General features: G+C 37.8%; 1 protein-coding gene across 1 annotated transcript in view; it reads right to left on the bottom strand.

Annotated features, from left to right (window-relative positions):
• Positions 1-461: 461 nt before the first annotated feature.
• Positions 462-24,766, bottom strand: part of LOC128696573 (probable glutamate receptor) — a 40,149-nt gene continuing 15,844 nt past the window's right edge. The window contains exons 6-9 of the mRNA XM_070094640.1: positions 14,973-15,153; positions 5,257-5,356; positions 1,142-1,271; positions 462-1,016 (exon numbers count right to left, since the gene is read on the bottom strand). Of these exons, the coding sequence (XP_069950741.1) occupies positions 924-1,016; positions 1,142-1,271; positions 5,257-5,356; positions 14,973-15,153 (504 nt within the window). The 3' untranslated portion in view covers positions 462-923. The remainder of the gene's footprint in view (positions 1,017-1,141; positions 1,272-5,256; positions 5,357-14,972; positions 15,154-24,766) is intronic.

Genomic DNA, 24,766 nt, shown 5'->3' with positions numbered 1-24,766 from the left:
GAGAGGTTAGGTGAGGTTTCAAACTCAAGCTAGGTTAGGTGAGGTAAGGTTTGTAAATCAGTTTTAGTCCTAACATAATTATGTTCATATTATTGTCAATGCAAAAAATCTATCATTCTGTAAGAAAATCTATTGGAAAGATTAATTTTTAAGGGAATTTGACCTATTCGGCAAGTTCTAATCACTACTCTGATTATTAAAGTTTCCTGATACCTGGAACATAGACGACAATCAGTCTCTGAGTGTTGTAGTGTTGATTAGCTTTAAATCCAGTTAACTAAGCAACTGTGGCCCAGCCCAGCCACGCTGCTGAATAGATAATAGTGGTTTAATAAATAACAGAACGATCATATACTGTTCATAGTGCAGTTAACTGAAAAAGTTAACTGTAAATAATTGTGACCTCAGTCAGTATGAAATTTGTAATAAGACATGCTTAATTCCACCTTTTGAATTTTTTTTTTTTTTTAGATTTAAACATGGATTTGACATTATAAACTAATTATTGCGAACAATGACTGACCTATATATTTGAAAACAATACTAATTTTTTTTAACAGTACCGTCACCGACTGTGCTAATATATTTCAGTTAAGTTTTAGGTGTCTCCCACGGGAAAAAAAAATAACCTTGGCAGTGTTGACAGTCAGGATTTTAAACATATCTTGACATTAACTAAATTGTTTAGTGTGAATTACTATTTTGATAGTAAGATCACTCCGCTGTAAAACTGAACTTGTTTTAATGTGCTGCTTTATCTACCACCCCAGGATGCGACCCACAAGCGTCGTTTAGCTCCTAGGGATGTTTTCTGCCAGTAGGGGTTTGGCAACTTCGAATGCCTTGCATACACCTAGAATCGAACCCGGACCCTTTTGATTGGAGATGGAAGGAATCACTAACAGCGATATTCGAGACGAGGATCAGTGAGTGGGGCTGAAACGGTGGGCAAGCAGTTCGACTCCCAGTGCCAGCAGACCCAGCACGTGGCCGACACCATATACAACAAACATTCCCTGCAATTCATGTTGTCATCAAGACAGAGCCAGCAGGAGAAAGCCGCATGCAGTGCTATAATATACAGAGCATATCTTCCATATACACAATGCTTTACGAATATGGACAAGATAGCAGTAATTACCCAGACGTTGGAGAGAGCGAGAGATGACCTGACAGTGATCTTAGAGGGAGGGCGTAGACACACTGTAGAATTGCTTTTTAGACTTTTCATCCAGTAATCATAGAGTCCGGCCTCCCTCATCCAGGTAATCCTGTAATACGCAAAATATATATCAGTCACAAAAGAGTAATGTAAATTTATCACCTGCACAAACCATCTCCCATGGATACAATAAATAGACAACATTAGCAGACTGCTGTTAATTTTCAGCTTCACGGTAAACCACCTCTCAACTCTGAGGAGGAAATAAACAGTAATCATCTAATTGTTTGTTTTCATGTGCTATAATATTTATTAATAATCTGGTGGAAGCACAGAATAACCTGAAATTTAATGGTGCATCATTGTTCTTAACGTATATTAACCTCTAAAGTATCTGCAATGATAATCCAGCGAATGCCATTCTGTTACTCTGCAGGAATTTGAGAACTCCAAAATGGCTGCCACGGTGGTCGCCTTATATTGTTCCACTCTAAGAGACTTTCATCAACATGAATACTGAGTATTATAATAAAGTTTTAAAGTAGCAACCATTTTTTAGGTAAATGAAGTCATCTTTTGCATGTCCATACTAATAATGATTAAATATAAATCAAGTATCCAAAAATGGCTGCCGTCTTTGCAAGTGCAGTAATGGTTAAAGGCAAACACTTTTCTTCCCAGTGTCCTTTAAATTAGGCAGAGAAGGAAAGGGAACTAAACCTTATTTATAGATTCATACAGCGCACATTCATTTTGAATCAAAATCAGAGAACATTTACCAACATTGCACTACGTACCCCCAAGTGCCACTCAAACGGATAATGCAATATGATCAGTAATAGGTGTTATTCCTTCGGAATTTGAGCAGTAAATATGACACTGTTGATTATTACCAGTACAATACTGATAATGCTTCCGTAAGACCTTCTGCCTGCAACAGTGCAGACAATATTTCTACCATCATATAAGACTACCACATCTGATATCACAACAATCAGAAGAGACACTCTCCAGTTATCAAATGTATTCGAAAAATTTCATATGTTTTAACTAATTCAGTATGTTGACAGACTTTTTGAACACAAATTAAGCTTAATGGGTACTGTGCTATCTGTAATGAAATATTTAAGCCGTCTGAAACAGGAATAAATCTGTCATATTTTTTTACTCATGAAATTGTCAAATGTGCACCTCCATACCTCAGTTTTACTCTCCGTCGTCGATGAAGTAGAATACACTCTTTTGAAAGATTGAAGCTGATACTTTTGAAAGTTATCAGGCCTTTCTAGGACCCATGAAATGGCTTCTACGATTCTAGTCATAGGGCACCTGTATAGGCTAATTCTTTAACGAATCATGCCTTTTTGCCGTATACCAGTCTTGAAAAAACATACCAGTAAATATAAGAGTCTCTAAACTAGAAAATACGCTGGACCTCATCTTCACTAACAACATAATATCACCGTATCAAACACAATACACTCAGATCACAACATAATAGAGGTACAGACATGTATGCACAGGGCTCCTGACCAGCAAAATGTGATCAGTCATGAGGGTGTCTTCACAAAATTCAACTTCAATAACAAAAACAAACAATGGAAACAAGTCAACCATGTCCTAAATGAAACAAACTGGGAAAATATTCTAAACAACATGGATCCGAACCTTTGCCTAGAAAAATTTAAATATGATTCTTTAGGTCTGCTCAAGGCACATTCCATTGAGAAAAGAGAGAGATGTAAACTAGAGAGAGACGCTCTTTATACAGACTAAGTAGAAGAATCACAGAGCTGCTGAGGGGGGCCAATACATCTGAAATACAAAGGGAGGCACTGATCAGTGAAATAGCAAATATCGAAGTTAAGCTGAAGGAATCTTACAAGAGACCTCTCAGGAAGAACTAAAAGCCATAAAGGAAACTGAAAAACAAAAACAAAATACTTCTTATCTTATGCCCAATCTAAGGGAAAAACATCATCCAGTATTGGGCCCCTGCTTATGTGAGATGGGACATACACAGATAACAGCCAAGAAATGAGTGAGATACTAAAGTCCCAATAAGACTCAGTCTTAGCTAGCCGTTACCCAGACTAAAGGTCGACAGTCTGAATTAATTCTTTATGAACGAGACCCCAAATTTGGTCATCTCAAAAATCTCTGATATTATCCTAACGCCGAAAAGCTCTGAAAAAGACAATAAATGACATGCCCATGCACTCTGTCCCAGGCCCTGACTCATGGAACCCTGTCACGTGCCTTCAGTATTCTATGGAGACAGCAAGGACACAGGGGTCATCCCACACTCGCTAAAAACAACAGACATAGCCCCAATACAAAGGTGCCATCAAAGCACTTACAAAGAATTTCAGACAATAACATCCCATATTATAAAAATCTTTGAAAGGGTTCTAAGAAGCAAGATCGCCAACCACCTAGATGCCCATCAGTTACACAACCCAGGGCAACACGGGTTTAGAACAAGTTGCTTCTGCCTGTCCCAGATACTGGACCACTATGACGAGGTCGTGCATGCTATAGAGGATAAACAAAATGCAGATGTAGAATACACAGACTTTGCAAAAGCCTTTGACAATTGTTACCACGGTGTAATAGCGCACAAAATGTGTGATAAAGGAATGACAGGAAAAGTTGGTAGATGGATCTATAACGTCCTAACAAATAGAACACAAAGAGTAATAGTAAATAGACTAGAGTCCGAGGCAGCTACGGTGAAAAGCTGTTCCACAAGACACAGTACTTGCTACCATCCTATTCCTCATCCTCACATCGACATAGACAGAGATGCAAGCCATAGCTCCGTGCCTTCCTTTGAGAATGACTCCAGAATTTCCATGACAGTATCCTCCATCGAAGACACCGCAAGACTTCAAGAGGACATCAACCAAATCTTCAGACGGGCCACACAAAACAATATGAAGTTCAATGAAGAGAAATTTCAGCTACTCAGATACGGAAAAGTTGATGAAATTAAAGCTGTATCAGGGTATAAAACAAATTCTAACCATACAATAGTGTGTTAAAGCAATGTGAAGGACCTGGGAATGATACAATGTATCTACCGCATTTACTAGAAAAATGATAGGATGGGAACCGTCAGAACTAGGGATGATTCTCTTCAAATCGCTCTCTCTAGGCTGGAATACTGCTGTACACTAACTGCCCCCTTTAAGGCAGGAAAAATTGCTGACCTGGAGAGTGTACAAAGAACCTTCACGGCACACGTAAGTACGATAAGGCACCTAAATTACTGGGAACGGTTGAAGTCCCATAATTTGTATTCCCTGGAACGCAGGCGAGAGAGATACATGATAACATACACTTGGATAACCCTAGAGGGATTAGTACCAAACTTGCACACGAAAATCACTCCCTATGAAAGCAAAACACTCGGCAGGAGAGGCAACACAGTAAGTGTCCGGGGCCCAAGACTGTTCAACTGCCTCTCAGTTTACATAAGGGGATTATCAATCTCCCTTATGGTTGTCTTCAAGAAGGCACTGGACAGGCGACTAAAGTCAGTATCTGACCAGCCATGATGTTGTTCGTACATCAGTTTGCGTGCGGCCATCAGTAACAGCCTGGTTGATCAGGCCCTGATCAACCATGAGGCTTGGTCTCAGACCGGACCGCGGGGGCGTTAACCCCCGAAGCCCTTTCCAGGTATACGTTTAAAGACATATTTTTTAATTTAAATTAATGTAAAAATTTATAATTTTGTACCAAAAGAACTTTATTATAACAAGCGCAATTTAATTTAGCCTAATCCATTTAAATATATTTAAGACAAGTTTACAATAATTTAATAATAAACAATGAAATATATTTTTTTCGTTTGGATCAGAATGATTTTTGCGAAATTATTGCATTCACAAATTTTCGCTTACCTTATTCGGCAAGACGAGCGCTGCTATTTAATCCAAAATCGCAAGTTTTACCTATTCGACACGACGTATATATAGATAGCAGGTTGGGGTGAAACAATGCCTGGGTAAAAGGGATTTAATGGGGCTTGTTCCAAGGAAGGGAAGGATATTGTTAGTTTCTTGCACCAGTTTTCTTTTCCACTGTACCTTTTACTTACTGCAGGAACCAGCGGGCTGTTCTTGGAGGCTATCATGCAGTAGAGGAAAGGCATGAAACTTTCTCTTGATGTGTAGAAGTCACACCGACCTGATCATCACAGAAATATTTTAATCATTTTACAGTAGAATATTACTTTATTATTATTATTATTATTATTATTATTATTAGTGTTTATTTTATTAACATTATAACTACTGCTACAAGTACTAATGCTACAAGTGTTACTACTACTGCTACTATTAAAATTATTACTACTACTGTTACTATTACAAGTACTACTATTACTGCTACTACTAGAAGTACTACTACAACTATTACAAATACTACTACTACTACAAGTACTACTACTACTGCTACTATTAGCACTACTACTGCTGGTACTGGTACTACTACTACTGGTAATACTAATACTACTACTGCTACTGCTAGTACTATTACTACTGCTACTAGTGCTACTACTGCTACTAGTACTTCTACTATTGCTACTAGTGCTACTGCTGCTACTACTACTAGTACTACTACTACTACCACTAGTACTACAACTATTACAACTTTTAATAATAAACACAACTCTATTACCAACAGCTACAATAATATCATAATTACTATCATGATAGTGTCAGTGATGATGAAGAGGCGTTAAACCAGTAAGGGTCACATCTCTTTGAAATCTGCCGAAGTAGAAGATAACTTCTCTTCCTTAGATCAACAGCCCTTCACTAGTAACATTGAATGAAGACGCCCTGAACTATCGTGCTTGGTGCAGTTACTGTATCTACAGTGTATAATCGCTCCTGATGGTGTCCAACACAGTTAAGTCTGCTGTTGCTTCCCACTTGACCCGCTATAAGTCCCGAGGCTACAGAACAAATATTCGTGAAGGCAACGTTTTGCTCTGCAAGAGAGTTATCAAGTCACTGATAAAACTCTAGCAAACAGAAAAGTTGTCCTAAGTAAATCTTGCAATAATGTCAAAAGTACATGATTTGGATCCTGACACAGTCGAAGTATCCCTACCACTTAGCGGGTTATAATGTAAATGATTATATATATATATATATATATATATATATATATATATATATATATATATATATATATATATATATATATATATATATATATATATATATATATATAATGTCGTGCCGAATATGTAAAACTGGTCAATTCGCAAGAACTCATATAAAATTAAGTTCTTTCTGAAATTTTCTCTTATACGTTTAAAAATATTTTTTTTTCATTAATGTTAATGTAATAATTTTTAATTTTGCACCAAGAGTATCTTCAAAAACTTACCTAACCTTATAATAACAAGAACAATTTATTTTAGCCTAACCCAACTAAATATATTTTAAATACGTTTACAGTAATTTAATACTAAACAAACATAATGAAATATATTTTTTTGTAATGTTTAGAATGATTTTGGCGAAATTATTGCATACACAAACTTTCACTTGTCCTATATGGCAAGATGAGCGTTGCTATTTAAGCCAAGATCGCAAGTTCTGCCTATTCGGCACGACATTATATATATGTATATATATATATATATATATATATATATATATATATATATATATATATATATGTATATATATATATATATATATATATATATATATATATATATATATATATATATATATATATATATATACATTAGTGTTGGAGTGGTTGGTGCTTTTGTTTAATAAATGTATGAAAGAGGGGAAGGTACCTAGGGATTGGCGGATAGCATGTATAGTCCCTTTATATAAAGGGAAGGGGGACAAAAGAGATTGTAAAAATTATAGAGGAATAAGTTTACTGAGTATACCAGGAAACGTGTACGGTAGGGTCATAATTGAAAGAATTAGAGGTAAAACAGAATGTAGGATTGCGGATGAGCAAGGAGGTTTCAGAGTGGGTAGGGGATATGTAGATCAAGTGTTTACATTGAAGCACATATGTGAACAGTATTTAGATAAAGGTAGGGAAGTTTTTATTGCATTTATGGATTTAGAAAAGGCATATGATAGAGTGGATAGGGGAGCAATGTGGCAGATGTTGCAAGTATATGGAATAGGTGGTAAGTTACTAAATGCTGTAAAGAGTTTTTATGAGGAAAGTGAGGCTCAGGATAGGGTGTGTAGAAGAGAGGGAGACTACTTCCCGGTAAAAGTAGGTCTTAGACAGGGATGTGTAATGTCACCATGGTTGTTTAATATATTTATAGATAGGGTTGTAAAAGAAGTAAATGCTAGAGTGTTCGGGAGAGGGGTGGGATTAAATTATGGGGAATCAAATACAAAATGGGAATTGACACAGTTACTTTTTGCTGATGATACTGTGCTTATGGGAGATTCTAAAGAAAAATTGCAAAGGTTAGTGGATGAGTTTGGGAGTGTGTGTAAAGGTAGAAAGTTGAAAGTGAACATAGAAAAGAGTAAGGTGATGAGGGTATCAAATGATTTAGATAAAGAAAAATTGGATTTCAAATTGGGGAGGAGTATGGAAGAAGTGAATGTTTTCAGATACTTGGGAGTTGACGTGTCGGCGGATGGATTTATGAAAAATGAGGTAAATCATAGAATTGATGAGGGAAAAATGGTGAGTGGTGCATTGAGGTATATGTGGAGTCAAAAAACGTTATCTATGGAGGCAAAGAAGGGAATGTTTGAAAGTATAGTAGTACCAACAGTCTTATATGGGTGTGAAGCTTGGGTTGTAAATGCAGCAGCGAGGAGGTGGTTGGAGGCAGTGGAGATGTCCTGTCTAAGGGCAATGTGCGGAGTAAATATTATGCAGATAATTCTGAGTGTGGAAATTAGGAGAAGGTGTGGAGTTAATAAAAGTATTAGTCACAGGGCTGAAGAGGGGTTGTTGAGGTGGTTTGGTCATTTAGAGAAAATGGATCAAAGTAGAATGACATGGAGAGCATTTATATCTGTAGAAGGAATGCGGGGTTGGGGTCGTCCTCGAAAAGGTTGGAAGGAAGGAGTAAGGGAGGTCTTTTTTGGCGAGGGGCTTGGACTTCCAGCAGGCGTGCATGAGCGTGTTCGATAGGAGTGAATGGAGACGAATGGTATTTGGGACCTGACGATCTGTTGGAGTGTGAGCAGGTTAATATTTAGTGAAGGGATTCAGGGAAACCGGTTATTTTTATATAGCCGGACTTGAGTCCTGGAAATGGGAAGTACAATGCCTGCACTCTAAAGGAGAGGTTCGGGATACTATCAGTTTGGAGGGATATGTTGTGTATCTTTATACGTATATGCTTCAAAACTGTTGTGTTCTGAGCACCTCTGCAAAAACAGTGATTATGTGTGAATGAGATGAAAGTGTTGATTGATGATGAAAGTATTTTCTTTTTGGGGATTTTCTTCCTTTTTTGGGTCACCCTGCCTCGGTGGAAGACTGTCGACTTGTTGAATATATATATATATATATATATATATATATATATATATATATATATATATATATATATATATATATATTTATTTATATATATATATATATATGTCAATTAGCAAGAACTCATTTAAAATTAAGTCCTTTCTAAAATTTTCTCTTATACGTTTAAAGATATATTTTTTTCATTAATGTTGATGTAAAAATTTATAATTTTGCACCAAAAGGAACTTAGAAAACTTACCTAACTTTATTATAACAAGAACAATTTATTTTAGCCTAACCCAACTACATATATTTTAGATTTGTTTACAATAATTTAATACTAAACAAACACAGTGAAATATATTTTTTTCGTTAGGTTCAGAATGATTTTGGCGAAATTATTGCATACACAAATTTTCGCTTGTCCTATATGGCAAGATGAGCGTTGCTATTTAAGCCAAGATCACAAGTTCTGCCTATTCGGCACGACATATATATATATATATATATATATATATATATATATATATATATATATATATATATATATATATATATATATATATAATAAGATCACAGTAAACAGGTGATTTCATAATATGCAAAAAAAACACTGTGAAAGAATAGAGAAATTCCAACCGCTTTCGTGACTACTCACATTATCAAGGAACAATGAAAGTAGAGCATCAAAGGAAGGTATATAAACGGTCTAGCCCACACCTCACTATCAGATCCCACAACAAAGGAACACCTGACACGCACCCCATAAGAAAGGGAACACTGCAGCAGGCCTGCCGGCCCAACTAGACAGGTCCTTCACACAACCCACCAACAAACTATTCTATCCAAGAAATAAGAATTTTAAAAATTATTATTTGTCCAGTGCATTATTAAATTCTTCCCAAATTCTATTAATTATAAATGGATCTAATTTATATAAACCAAAGAAAATATTCATATTGTTGTCAAAACTGCTTTTTGTGAAACAAGATTCAATTATATTCCTGTCGAACATGGACTTGCTTGATACAACTTTCTCAACTTTTTGAAAATCAATTGGATGGTTAAAATCTCTCACATGAATAAATAGAGCATTGGAATCTTGTCCAGTTCTAATGCTATATTTATGTTGTTTTAATCTTAGTTCGAGATTTTTACCAGTTTGACCGTAAAGAACTTTATCGCAAATTTTACAAGGAATCTTATAGACACATCCATCAGCATTTTGGGGGGAATTCTTTATCAAAAGTTTTCTTTACTGTATCAAGATTTTTGAATACAACTTTAATATTAAAAGTCTTAAGAAGAGAAGGCATATCAACAAAGTTTTCATGGTAAGGGAGAACCAACATATTTTTAGTTGAATAAAGCTGGTTGTCCCTTTTTGGGTTGTAAAAAGTATTTCTATCAACCTTAAAAGATTTATCAATTACGTTTCTTGGGTATTTCAAATCATTACCTATTTCATAAATTTTGGATATTTCCTCATCTATGAACTCCGGACTACAAATTCGTAAAGCTCTCAAAAACATTGATGAGAAAACAGACAGTTTAACTCTATCTTGATGCGAAGAATAACAGTGGACATAGGAACAGTTATTTGTAGGTTTTCTGTAAATTTTAAAGTTCAATTCATTATTACCCTTAATAATTAAAACATCTAGAAAAGGCTATGAGTTATTTTCTTCAAACTCAACAGTAAAGTTTATAGAATGGGCTAAGCTATTTAATTTGCGAAAGGAAATGGTGTATATCTACATTTTGGGGCATAAGACACAAAATATCATCAACATATTTGAACCATTTAGCTCTATTAGGGAGGATTGTGTTAAGCAGCCTTGTTTCAAAAAAATTCATGTATAGGTTACTAAGAACAGGTGAAGGAGGATTTCCCATTGATTACCAAGAAAAAATTAATAATCTTAGATGATATTGAAACCTATTCTAAACTTAGAAAGAATCCCCTAGAAACCGTTAACAGCAATTTCAATAAAACAATAAAACTTCTACTGAAAGGCAAAGATGAATTAGTCAAACAATTTACATCCGCTAATCCATATTTACCTTACATGTATGGACTAATAAAAACACACAAACCAAACCAGGGAATCCTGTCAGACCAATTATTAGCTCCATAGGATCAGTTTCGTATAAATTATCAAAACGGCTTGATGATATTTTGAGCTATATTGTTGGCAAAATTTCCAACTTTCATGTTAAAAACTACATAGATTTAGTTGATAAATTAAGCTCCTTGACTGACTTAAATTATTTTAACATGGTTAGTTTTGATGTTACTTCCTTGTTTACGAAAGTTCCTATTGATGATTTATTAAGTTTCTCATCTGAAGAACTCGTTAATTATGATTTACCATTGCCAGTTCCTACTATCATTAAACTTATTGAACTTTGCATTGTTGATGCAAAATTTGTATTTAATGATAAGTTTTACACTCAGAAGTTTGGTATGGCAATGCGAAATCCTCTTTCACCTGTTCTTAGTAACCTATACATTGAATTTTTTGAAACAAGGCTGCTTAACACAATCCTCCCTAATAGAGCTAAATGGTTCAAATATGTTGATATTTTGTGTCTCATGCCCAAAAATGTAGATATACACCATTTCTTTGGCAAATTAAATAGCTTAGCCCATTCTATAAACTTTACTGTTGAGTTTGAAGAAAATAACTCATTGCCTTTTCTAGACGTTTTAATTATTAAGGGAAATAATGAATTGAAATTTAAAATTTACAGAAAACCTACAAATAACTGTTCCTACGTCCACTATTATTCTTCGCATCAAGATAGAGTTAAACTGTCTGTTTTCTCATCAATGTTTTTGAGAGCTTTATGAATTTGTAGTCCAGAGTACATAGATGAGGAAATATCCAAAATTTATGAAATAGGTAATGATTTGAAATACCCAAGAAAAGTAATTGATAAATCTTTTAAAGTTGATAGAAATACTTTTTGCAATCCAAAAAGGGACAACCAGCCTTATTCAACTAAAAATATGTTGGTTCTCCCTTACCATGAAAACTTGGTTAATATGCCTTCTCTTCTTAAGACTTTTAATATTAAAGTTGTATTCAAAAATCTTGATACAGTAAAAGAACTTTCGATAAAGAATTGCCCCCAAAATGCTGATGGATGTGTCTATAAGATTCCTTGTAAAATTTGCGATAAAGTTAATTACAGTCAAACTGGTAAAAATCTTGAACTAAGATTAAAACAACATAAATATAGCATTAGAACTGGACAAGATTCCAATGCTCTATTTATTCATGTGAGAGATTTTAACCATCCAACTGATATTCAAAAAGTTGAGAAAATTGTATCAAGCAAGTCCATGGTCGACAGGAATATAATTGAATCTTGTTTCATAAAAAGCAGTTTTGACAATAATATGAATATTTACTTTGGTTTATATAAATTAAATCCATTTATAATTAATAGAATTTGGGAAGAATTTAATAATACATTGGACAGATAACAATTTTTAAAATTCTTATTTCTTGGGTAGAATAGTTTGTTGGTGAGTTGTGTGAAGGACCTGTCTAGTTTGGCCGGCAGGCCTGCTGCAGTGTTCCCTTTCTTATGGGTTGCGTGTCAGGTGTTCCTTTGTTGTGGGATCTGATAGTGAGGTGTGGGCTAGGCCGTTTATATACCTTCCTTTGATGCTCTACTTGCACTGTTCCTTGATAATGTGAGTAGTCACGAAAGCACTTGGAATTTCTCTATTCTTTCACAGTGGTTGTTTTGCATAATATATATATATATATATATATATATATATATATATATATATATATATATATATATATATATATATATATATATATATATATATATATATGCAATAAGATCACAGTAAACAGGTGATTTCAGAATATGCAAAACAACCACTCTGAAAGAATAGAGAAATTCCAAGCGCTTTCGTGACTACTCACATTATCAAGGAACTATGAAAGTAAAGCATCCAAGGAAGCTATATAAGGGGTCTGGCCAACACCTCACTATCAGATCCCACAACGGTTAAACACCTGACGCGCGCCGGCCCAACTGGACAGGTCCTTTGCACAACTCACCAACAAACTATTTTCTTGGGTAGAATAGTTTGTTGGTGAGTTGTGCAAAGGACCTGTCTAGTTGGGCCGGCGCGCGTCAGGTGTTTAACCGTTGTGGGATCTGATAGTGAGGTGTTGGCCAGACCCCTTATATAGCTTCCTTGGATGCTTTACTTTCATAGTTCCTTAATGTGAGTAGTCAAGAAAGCGCTTGGAATTTCTCTATTCTTTCAGAGTGGTTGCTTTGCATATACATATATATATGTCGTGCCGAATAGGCAGAACTTGCGATCTTGGCTTAAATAGCAACGCTCATCTTGCCGTATAGGACAAGTGAAAATTTGTGTATGCAATAATTTCGCCAAAATCATTCTGAACCTAACGAAAAAAATATATTTCACTGTCTTTGTTTAGTATTAAATTACTGTAAACAAATCTAAAATATATTTAGTTGGGTAAGGCTAAAACAAATTGTTCTTGTTATAATAAGGTTAGGTAAGTTTTCTAAGATTCTTTTGGTGCAAAATTTTAAATTTTTACATTATCATTAATGAAAAAAAGTATATCTTTAAACGTATAAGAGAAAATTTTAGAAAGGACTTAATTTTAAATGAGTTCTTGCTAATTGACCAGTTTTACATATTCGGCACGATATATATATATATATATATATATATATATATATATATATATATATATATATATATATATATATATATATATATATATATATATATATATATATAGGAAGGTACCACCTCTAGAACTTTACTGGGGACTCTTATCCTCAGAGAAGACAATAAACGTACCTCAGGGAAAACGCAAGGTTCTCCTCGGAGCTGTTTGAATATTTTCTTCTACCACCCTCTATAATTTATATATATATATATATATATATATATATATATATATATATATATATATATATATATATATATATATATATATATATATATATATATATATATGTCGTGCCGAATAGGCAGAACTTGCGATCTTGGCTTAAATAGCAACGCTCATCTTGCCATATAGGACAAGTGAAAATTTGTGTATGCAAAAATTTCGCCAAAATCATTCTGAACCTAACGAAAAAAATATATTTCACTGTGTTTGTTTAGTATTAAATTATTGTAAACAAATCTAAAATATATTTAGTTGGGTTAGGCTAAAATAAATTGTTCTTGTTATAATAAGGTTAGGTAAGTTTTCTAAGTTCCTTTTGGTGCAAAATTAAAAATGTTTACATTAATATTAATTAAAAAAATATATCTTTAAACGTATAAGAGAAAATTTTAGAAAGGACTTAATTTTAAATGAGTTCTTGCTAATTTACCAGTTTTACATATTCGGCACGACATATATATATATATATATATATATATATATATATATATATATCTATATATATATATATATATATATATATATATATATATATATATATATATATGTGTATATATATGTATATATATATATATATATATATATATATATATATATATATATATATATATATATATATATATATATATATATATAATGTACATAGTGCCTAATAGGTAAAACTGGTGAATTAGCAGGAACTCATTTAAAATTAAGTCATTTCTCAAAATTTTTCTTATACGTTTAAAGAAAAATTAAATATATTTTAGATACTTTTACAATAATTTACTAATAAACAAACACAATGAAATGTACTTTTTTTCGATAGGTTCAGAATGACTTTTGCGAAATTATTGCATACACAAATTTTTCCTTGTCTTATATGGCAAGATGAGCGTTGCTATTTAAGCCAAGATCGCAAGTTTTACATATCGACACCATGCCTAACCCTTCTAGGGTAGGGTAGGTGCCTGAGCCCGAGCCTTTAGCTCATAAGACTGTCATTCCCATTTTCCCCCTTGGGGCGGGGATGGCAGACCAGAGAGGCCTAGCTTGTGGCTAGGCCTGGGGACAGTTGGTCCCAAAGATGAGGAGGTACTTGTGCCTCCTCCCATGGGAGACTTAGGTCTCAGACACTCCCTAAAGAGGGAGCCAAGGCCGGGCCACCGCTTGGAAAAGGCCCGGGCCGGGAGAATACCGGCTAATATTTAATAATAATAATAATAATAAAGTTTTACATATTCGGCACGACAAATGTGTGTGTGTGTATATATATATATATATATATATATATATATATATATATATATATATATATATATATATATATATATATATATATATATATATATATATATCCGCAAGCGAACCTGTTTTTGAGAAGTCTTCAGCCAAGAGCACTTTGATGGTGAGATCCTCTCCAACATACACATACGGTCCCCTCCTAACTAGCTGATCCAGCATGTTAAGGTACTCCGTGGACAGAGTGTATCTGATACGCCCTGCGTGCTCCACCTCATGTACTTCACGGAAGATTCCGGATTTTGAAGTCTAAAAATAAATTTATATTAGTATAATAACATATAGGAGAGCTAAATCCGTAGGGATAACACAGCACCTTGAAATGGGAAGTAATTAAATTCATTCCATGGAAGAGAAGTGCAGTTCCAGTTCTTTGGATGTATAATAATTGCATAGCGGGGAAAACATAAGGACAGGCTGAAGGCTAGTAATATATTAGAAATAAAAGTGAAAAATTTGTGGCTTGAATAATTCATATTATTGCTCTTCCAGGAATTATTATTATGATCAGTAAGAAGCGCTAAACCACAAGGGTAGGGAAGGATGCAGGGCTATTGGGTAGTAAGAGGGAAATGGATGATTATTAGGTTATAAAGTGTAGCGGGACAGTGGATAGTGCAGGGGTAGAGGGTAGCAAGAGATTAAGGTGAAAAGGGCTGAGAAGAGTGCCAGAGACACCATCAGAGTTTGTGTAGTACATTATTTGCTCTCAAAAAGGCAATGCGAGAGTCTGGATTAAAGGAGGATCCGTCAGCAAGAAGAGAAGGTAAATAAAGGGCAGCAGAGCGGAGACAACGTTGAAGGTAAATTCTGCATGCTAGTTGATAGAATGGGCAGTCCAACAGAATGTGGCTAGCTCATAATGGAACTTGACAATTCTCACAGAGAGGAGCAGGGCGCCTCTCCATGAGAAACCCGTGACTAAGACGAGTGTGGCCGACTCGAAGACGGGAGAGAGTAGTCTCCCAACCTCGACACCGATAACAAGAAGACGACCAGAAACATATACTTGGCTTAACAGAATGAAGTTTGTTAACGAGCTGATCAGACAAACGTTGTTGCCAATGGGTGCGAAGATGGGTAGCAATTACAGCAAAATAGTCCTTGTATGGAACACCTCTATATGAAACTGGGAGGTCATGTACTGCTGACCGCGCAGCAGTGTCTGCCTGTTCATTGCCTGTACGTTAACACGACCAGGGACCAGCAAAAAACAATACATCTGTGCTTGCTAGAGATAAGGCATAACCAAAGTTGGATACGAAGAACTAGGGGGTGAGGTGTATCATATTTCCGTATAGCCTGTAAAGCACTATGGGAGTCTGAAAAAATAAAAATGTTGACACAGGCATAGATTCAATACCGATAAGTGCTACAAGAATGGCATACAATTCAGCCATAAAAATGCTAGCCGAGAGTAATAAATGCCCTCGCACGACACTGTCCGGAAACACTGCTGCGAATCCGACGCCATCAGAAGACTTAGAACCATCGGTGTGCACTGCGATAGCATGAGAATGAGAGCAGAAGTGTTCAAGGAAAAGAGAGCGGGAAGCCACCATAGGTAGTTGGGCTTTTGCGCATGGCAGTGGGAAAGAATAGACACGAACAGCCGGAACTTCCCAAGGGGGCAGGGAAAAGTGAGTTGCTACATAAGCAGTGAAAGGTGGTATCTAAAGAAAAGACAAGAGTGAATGTAGGCAGAGAGAAAAGGGACGGAGTAAACAGGGACGATGAACAAATAAAGAACGTTTACTAACATCAATGACTATCCTATGTGCGGAAGGATTGTAGAGGTCATAGGATCTAACATAATAGCGAAGGCAATGAGCATCACGGCGATCAAACAATGATGAAAAATTCTCCTCTGTATAGAGGCTCTCAACAGGGAACGAACGAAAGTCACCAAGGCACAGGCGGAGACCTTGGTGATGAAAGGATCTAACTTAGAGTTGCGGGAGAAACCGCAGAATAGATCTGGTCATCAAAATCTAGCGTGAACAAGACTAGGGTGGAATGCAAACGGTGGAGAGTGCGACGATGAACGATGTGCAAGAACTTTAGGAGATTTAGCCAACTATGGCAAGTTGTCTTTAATGAAGAAATGCGACATGTGACCGTCAGCCGGCGGTCTTTGACCACCGGCTGACGTGTCTCATGTCAGAATACGTGAACCCTGCAAGTACAAGGGAGTATTTGGTATAAGCCGGCGTCTAGTGAAAGTAATGAATCGGGTTTTTGTACTGGAAAATTTAAAGCCATGAGAAATGATCCAGCTTGAGACTCGGTCTATCACTACCTGAAGGGAGGCCGCTACTAGTCGATAGTCAGCGCCCGAGTAAGTTATAGCAAAGTTATCAACATAAAGTGATGACCAAATATGCGAAGGAAGAATGGAAGGTAGGTCATTTATAGCTAAGAGAAAAAGAGTAGTACTGAGGACACAACCTTATGGGAGTCCCTCGGCTTGTACAAAGTCCAAGGGAAGCAAGGCGCCAATATGGATCCGAAAATGTCTATCGGACAGGAAAACAGCGATGAAGCTTGGTAGATTACCGCGGAGGCCTAAGAAGTGGGCTTGGGCTAGAATGTTGTACCTCCAAGTGGTGTCATATGCCTTCTAGATCGAAAAAGACTGCTGGGACAGAGTGGTGGTTAACAAAGGCATTTCGAATATATGTATCGAAGTGGAGCAAGGGTTCTAAATTAGAGTGGCCTTTGCGAAAGCCATATTGGGGAGGGGAAAGGCTATTGTGTGTCTCGAAGAACCACATCAAACGTCTGTTCACCTATCATTCCATCACATTGCAGACCACACTGGTCAGGGAAATGGGACGATAGTGAGAGGTGTCAAGCACTGAGGCGCCAGGTTTGCGAAACAGTGGTACCCTAGCTGATTTCCAGTATTGTGGGAGAACCCTTCGCTCCCAAATTAGATTGAAAAGACGTAAAACAACAGGAAGGGCCGTAGAATGGAGATGGTGCAGCATACTGATGTGGATATTGTCAAGTCCTGGTGCCGACGGTCGGCACATGGAAAGCGTGGACTCTAATTGTAGAAGAGTAAGAGGTACATTATACAGCAATTGCTCCTTGGTAGGTTTAGATGCAAGAAATGAGGGGCAGAGATGAAGCCCTCGGGAGATATGGACAAGATAGTTCCCAATTTCCGTGACAACTTCTAAAGGGTCTGTGAAGTCAACTCCAGCAACCCGCAAAACGGGAGCTGGGTCCAGAGCGTACTTACCACACAATTTTCGCACCTTTTTCCAAATCGTGCATATTGGGTAAGACGAGGTAATGGTAGACACGTAGTCTCGTCAACAAGAACGCTTAGCATCGCGGATGACGCCGCGAACAGCAGCACTTGTGGTACGGTTATATCGATAACGGCCCCATGCAGCACGTTTTAAATGCACTGTGCGGGCGCATGTAGAAGATCACCAAGGCACGCATGTCTGAGAATGCCTACCTGAGGTTTGGGGAATAGAACGAGTCGCCGCAGCCAGGACTAAGGCCGAAAACTGGTGTGCTAGTTCATCAATAGACGACGAAAGGGGGTCCTCGCAACAAGTGGTAAGACGGGAGTATAATTCCTAATCTGCTCGAGCAAATTGCCAACGAGGGTTACGAAACGGACGGGTATATGTAACAGAAGCAAGAAGAATAGGAAAGTAAACTTTAACATGTAAATCTGGAAGAACAGACCACATGAAATCAAGTGCAATGGGCGAGGAACAAATAGAAAGATCAATGCAGGACAGAGACTGAGTGCGAGAGTCAAAATGGGTAGAAGCACCTGTATTTCAAACATGAAGCGGGTGAGAACCGAGAAGAGTCTCCAACTGAACACCACGAGAGTCGCAGTGGGACCCTCCCCACAGGTGATGGTGAGCAAGATAGGCGGCAGTAGAGAAGAAATTAAAAACGCAATGTCAGAGGTGTAGAATGCATGTGAGGGAGAAAGGGAGAGCAAACTGTAAACCATCTGTGTAAATAAATCCGAGCTGCAGTATAATGCAGCGGGGAATGAATGAAAACTTGTGATATGGTATATCAACGCGCACAAGAAGTGCGATTTCATTAAGAGTGTCGTCAGGTAAAGGATCTGAAGAATATAATAGCACGTAACCCAAAACGGGCGAATGACCGCAGAACGAATTTTGGGCTCTTGCAGCCCAACACATACTTTGGACCACTGGGAGAGCACACTAGTTCTCCCCGATTGCCCCTAAGGCCACGAATATTCCATTGTAAAAAAGAAATTATGTACAGAAATAAAATTGTCAACAATAAGAAACGATAAAACCTATGGGATATTAGGATCTGTAAACTCAAAGTGTGGGGGTAACGGTGAGCATGTAAAAAAGGAAGAATGTGAATGTTGCGGAGGAACAAGTTGTTGCGAGGGTCGTGAAATAAAAAGGGTAGAGGGAGTCCCAGTGTCCATCAGAGGTGTCGTCCCTGCAATATAGTTGGAAATAGCATCTAACGTTTCAATCGTTAAGGAAGCCGACGATGCCATGATGTCAGAGACAGGAGAGGCGTTGCAAGGAAAGGTCAGAGGAACTACTGAGGCAACCAAAGAGGTCTGAGGGGGGCAGGGAGTATGAACCTGGGGAGATGCATCGGCTGGGGTAGAAGAGGCATGCAGTATAACAGATGAAGGAGGCTGAAGGGTAACTATAAAGGAAGACAGGAGGGGGAACAGAAGAAGAGGGAACTACACGAGCGAGAGGGTGAACCTCTACCTTGGTGTGAGAGCTGGAAAGAGGGTGAGAACGAGGCGCCGAGGCAGGAGATATATTTTGTGCAGGTGATGGACATGAAGAAAGTGTAGGTCTGCGAGGTTTTGTAGATTGAGAATCAAGCGAATGAGATGAAGAAGTAGAAGTAGGAAGTGGTGCGGAGGTAGAAGTGTCAGAGGATACAACTGCAAAAGAATTAGAAACTGGGGCCACCCCGGAAGACATCGACGCAGAGGGATTGAGAGGCGGGAGGACCATCGAGGTTGGAGGTCTTCAGGCTATCTGAGCATACGGGACATGAGGGAGTTTACCTTGAAGGTGGAGCTGAGAGACAGCCATAGTGTGAGGCCCTCATGCTCCTTAAGATAACGGATCTCTCGTTCATTACAATAAACTTGGCAACGGCGTGAAAAGGAAGGATGAGGTTCCCTGCAGTTAAGACAAGAGGGAGGAAGATTACATGACGTATTGGAATGATCTGCTGCTCTGCAGACCGGGCATTCTGTCGCACATCTGCAGTGTTTAGCGGGGTGCCCAAAACGCCAGCAATTACGACACTGTTGGGGCGTGGGAACAACCTGATGGACCTCTAGGCGATGGCCCACAATATAAACAAAGGATGGAAGCTCATGGCAGTCGAACGTTAAACGAGCGATATTACTAGGAAAGCACCTCCGTCCACGAGCAGGAGGTTCTGAAGGGCTAATTGTTCTAAAATATCATCGCCACATGACAAAGAAAATCACTCTGTACAATGGTACGAGGCAAGACCACAGTACACTGCAAGAATTATAAAAAGCGTGCTTATGAATGGTGACTGGTGTGTTATTTATGGAAGTGATGCGGGAGAGAGCATGAGCTTGCTCTGAATTCTGCACTGTTGAACATCAAAATGGTATACAATACCGACAGGTTGTTAGGTAAGACACATATGCAACAGTTAGACAACTTTATTCCGAAACGTTTCGCCTACACAGTAGGCTTCTTCAGTCGAATACAGAAAGTAGGCAGGAACAGTAGAGATGTGAAGACGATGTAATCAGTCCATCACCCTTAAAGTCGTAGAATTTGAGGTTGTCAGTCCCTCGGCCTGGAGAAGTTCAGTTCCATAGTCAGGAACTATCTGAAGATCAAGCGACAGTGCGGAGACTTAAATACTGTCGGAAGGAGAGGTGCAGGGTAGTAGTAGTAGTAGTAGTAGTAGTAGTAGTAGTAGTAGTAGTAGTAGTAGTAGTGAGAGGCAACTGAGAGGTCATGTCCCTCTCAGATCCAACCCTTCTCACTTGAAAAGCTTGTCCAAGGTGTTTTCTGTACCAAGATGCCACGTGTTGCAGTGTCTGACAAGATGAACATCAAGATGGTATACAATACCGACAGGTTGTTAGGTAAGACACATATGCAACAGTTAGACAACTTTATTCCGAAACGTTTCGCCTACACAGTAGGCTTCTTCAGTCGAATACAGAAAGTAGGCAGGAACAGTAGAGATGTGAAGACGATGTAATCAGTCCATCACCCTTAAAGTCGTAGAATTTGAGGTTGTCAGTCCCTCGGCCTGGAGAAGTTCAGTTCCATAGTCAGGAACTATCTGAAGATCAAGCGACAGTGCGGAGACTTAAATACTGTCGGAAGGAGAGGTGCAGGGTAGTAGTAGTAGTAGTAGTAGTAGTAGTAGTAGTAGTAGTAGTAGTGAGAGGCAACTGAGAGGTCATGTCCCTCTCAGATCCAACCCTTCTCACTTGAAAAGCTTGTCCAAGGTGTTTTCTGTACCAAGATGCCACGTGTTGCAGTGTCTGACAAGATGTTCCTGCCTACTTTCTGTATTCGACTGAAGAAGCCTACTGTGTAGGCGAAACGTTTCGGAATAAAGTTATGAAGATATGAAGCCAAGAATTCTGTTACCTTTATTGCAAACACTAATGCACTGTTGTCTTGGTTTTAAGTTACTGCTAACCAGAACTCCTAAATCCTGTTCGCAATCAGTAGTATTAAGATCTACATTATTTAGTTTATATGTGGCATGGTTATTTAACTGTCCAACATTTAGAACTTTGCATTTGCCAATATTAAACTGCATCTGCCACTTCTCCGACCATTGCGTCAGTCTATTCAAATCATCCAGCAGTGCTCTAATGTCCTCATTAGAATGAATTGGACGGCCTATTTTGGTGTCATCAGCAAATTTGCTTATGTCGCTATTTATTCCCTCATCTATGTCGTTTATGTAAATTGTGAACAACAACGGGCCCAACACTGACCCCTGAGGAACACCGCTTGTGACGTGCCCTCATTCTGATTTCTCCCCATTTATGCAAACTCTCTGCTGTCTATTTGTCAGCCATGCCTCTACCCAGGAAAAAATTTCTCCTCCTATTCCGTGTGCCCTAAGTTTCCTCAATAGTCTCTGGTGTGGAACTCTATCGAAAGCCTTACTGAAGTCCATATACACAATATCATATTCATTGCCATGATCTACCTCCGCAAACACCTTAGTGAAAAAAGTTAGTAAATTCGTAAGACAGGAACGCCCCTTTGTAAAACCGTGTTGAGAATCATTAATCAATCTGTACCTGTCAAGATGGCTACGAATTGCTTCGGAAATTATTGATTCCATAAATTTTCCCACTATGGAGGTAAGGCTTATTGGTCTACAATTCGAAGTCAAGGACCTGTCACCTGCCTTGTAAATAGGTATTACATTTGTCATTTTCAACTTATCAGGCACTATGCCAGTTTGTAATGATATGTTAAAAAGATTAGCCAAAGATATGCTAAGTTCCTCTTTACATTCCTTTAACACCCTTGCAAACAGTTCACCAGGACCTGGGGATTTGTTAGGTTTTAGTTTCTCTATTTGTCTGAGGACCATGTCACTAGTTACCGCAATCGTACATAGTTTATTATCATCCTGTTCTATGTAATCTATTATTTCAGAAATATCGCTAGTATTTTCCTGGGTGAAAACTGAATGGAAGTAGGTATTTAGAATTTCACTCATATCCTTATCACTGTCAGTGATCTGACCAGAGTTACTCTTAAGTGGGCAAATCTTGTCCCTAATCTTACTTCTGTATACCTGAAAGAACCCTTTTGGGTTAGTCTTTGAATCCCTTGCGACCTTAGCCTCAATCTCTTATTGCTTTTCTTATTCCTTTCTTCATTTCTCTCTTTAATTGAATATATTGATTTCTTAACTGCCCATCCCCTCTTTTGATACACCTACAAATGCCTCTCTTTTGACCAATGAGATGTTTTAATCTATTGTTCATTCATTTGGGATCATTTTTGTTAGATCTAATTTCCCTACTCGGAACAAAAGTTGTCTGGGCAGCTAGAACTATGCTCTGAAAAACGTCATATTGGCAACCAAGATCACCTACCTGACCCATAGTTAGGACATCCCAATTTAACCCACCCAAGTAACTTTTCAGTCCCATGAAGTCGGCCAAGCGAAAATCTGGGACAGAGATTTGATTGCAGTTATCTGGGTTATTCCAAGATATATTGAAACTAAGTGATTTGTGATCACTTTCCCCAAGCTCATCATTAACTTCAAGATTATTAATTAGTGAATCTTTGTTGGCAAGAACCAAGTCAAGCAGATTGTTTCCTCTACTTGGTTCAGTCACAACCTGTTCTAAAAAGCAATCCTGAACAGTATCAAGAAAGCCACTAGACTCAAGATTTCCTGTCATATTGTTCCAATCAATTTGTCTAAAGTTAAAATCTCCCATTATCACAACATTTTCATATCTAGATGCCTTATGAATTTCGTCCCATAACAGCTTACTGCACTCCCTATCAAGGTTTGGGGGCCTGTAAATCACACCCAAAATTAATTTGTCACGACCCTCGAGAAACTGAAGCCAAACCGAATCTGTGTTCGATGTTTCTAATCTTATATCATATCTAAGACAGCAATTTAAATTTTCTCTGACATACATCGCCACACCACCACACTTCCTGTTGACCCTATCAGTGTGGAATAGTTTATAACCCTGTATGCTGCATTCAGAAGACATTTCTCTATCTTTAAGGTTGAACCAGGTCTCTGTTATACCAATAATATCTATATTACCTACACTTGCAAGTAATTTTAGCTCATCTATCTTATTTCTTAGACTCCTACTATTTGTATAGTAAACCTTAAGGGAGCTAGTCACTCGTTGCCCTCTACTATCTCTCTTTGTTTGTTGATCAATTGATTTGCCATTACTAGCAACTTTATTTTGAATATTGTCTTTTAAACATATCCCTGAGGTATCCCGGTAATAACTGCTGTTTTTAACCCTAATTCTGCAGCCTGATTGTTTCCCACAAACACCCATACCTCTATAATCTATCAGTTTAAATTCCTAAACAAGTCATCAATTACCCTCTCAATTGAATTGGCTAATGCAACCACTCCATCCCCAGAGAGATGAACCCCATCCCTTGCATACATATCACGTTTGCCAAAGAAAAGGTCCCAGTTATCAATGAATGGGATAGCAAATTCCTTGCAGTACCTGTCTAGCCAGCGATTTATACCAATTGCCCTAGACATCCATTCATTGCCCACTCCCTTTCTAGGCAAGATGTTACATATGACTGGGATCCCTCCCTTAGACCTAACTACTTCTATGGCTGACCTGTACGTATCCAGCAGCTCCTCTCTCTCCTGCCCATCCCAATATCATTACCCCCAGCTCTAAGACAGATAATGGGCTTGTTCCCATTACCTGCCATATTATCCAACCTGCTGACTATGTCGCCAACACCAGCTCCAGGAAGACACACTCTCTGTCTGACCTTTCTGTCTGTTACAAAATGCACGGTCCGTATATCTTACCTGAGAATCGCCTACTATTAAAATATTCTTACCTTGATTAGCAGGGGAATCAGTGGTACCTTCAACCTCACTAACCACTGAAGTACACTCGTCTTGGAGAACAGAGAATCGATTTCCTACCTTCACATCTTCTATATTAACTCTCCTCATCTTCCTTCTTCCTGAACTGTGAACCACTTGCCACTTAAAGCAGCTGCCACTATCACTGCTGGTGACCATTCCTACCTTACCAGCTAAATCCTTCTCACACTCGGTCCCAAACTCATCTATGCGAAGCTTCAGC

Source organism: Cherax quadricarinatus, chromosome 47 (assembly GCF_038502225.1).
Source record: "Cherax quadricarinatus isolate ZL_2023a chromosome 47, ASM3850222v1, whole genome shotgun sequence".
Lineage (NCBI taxonomy): Eukaryota > Metazoa > Arthropoda > Malacostraca > Decapoda > Parastacidae > Cherax > Cherax quadricarinatus.
The sequence above is the reverse complement of the archived record's forward strand: the minus strand, read 5'-3'. Positions and strand labels throughout refer to the sequence as shown.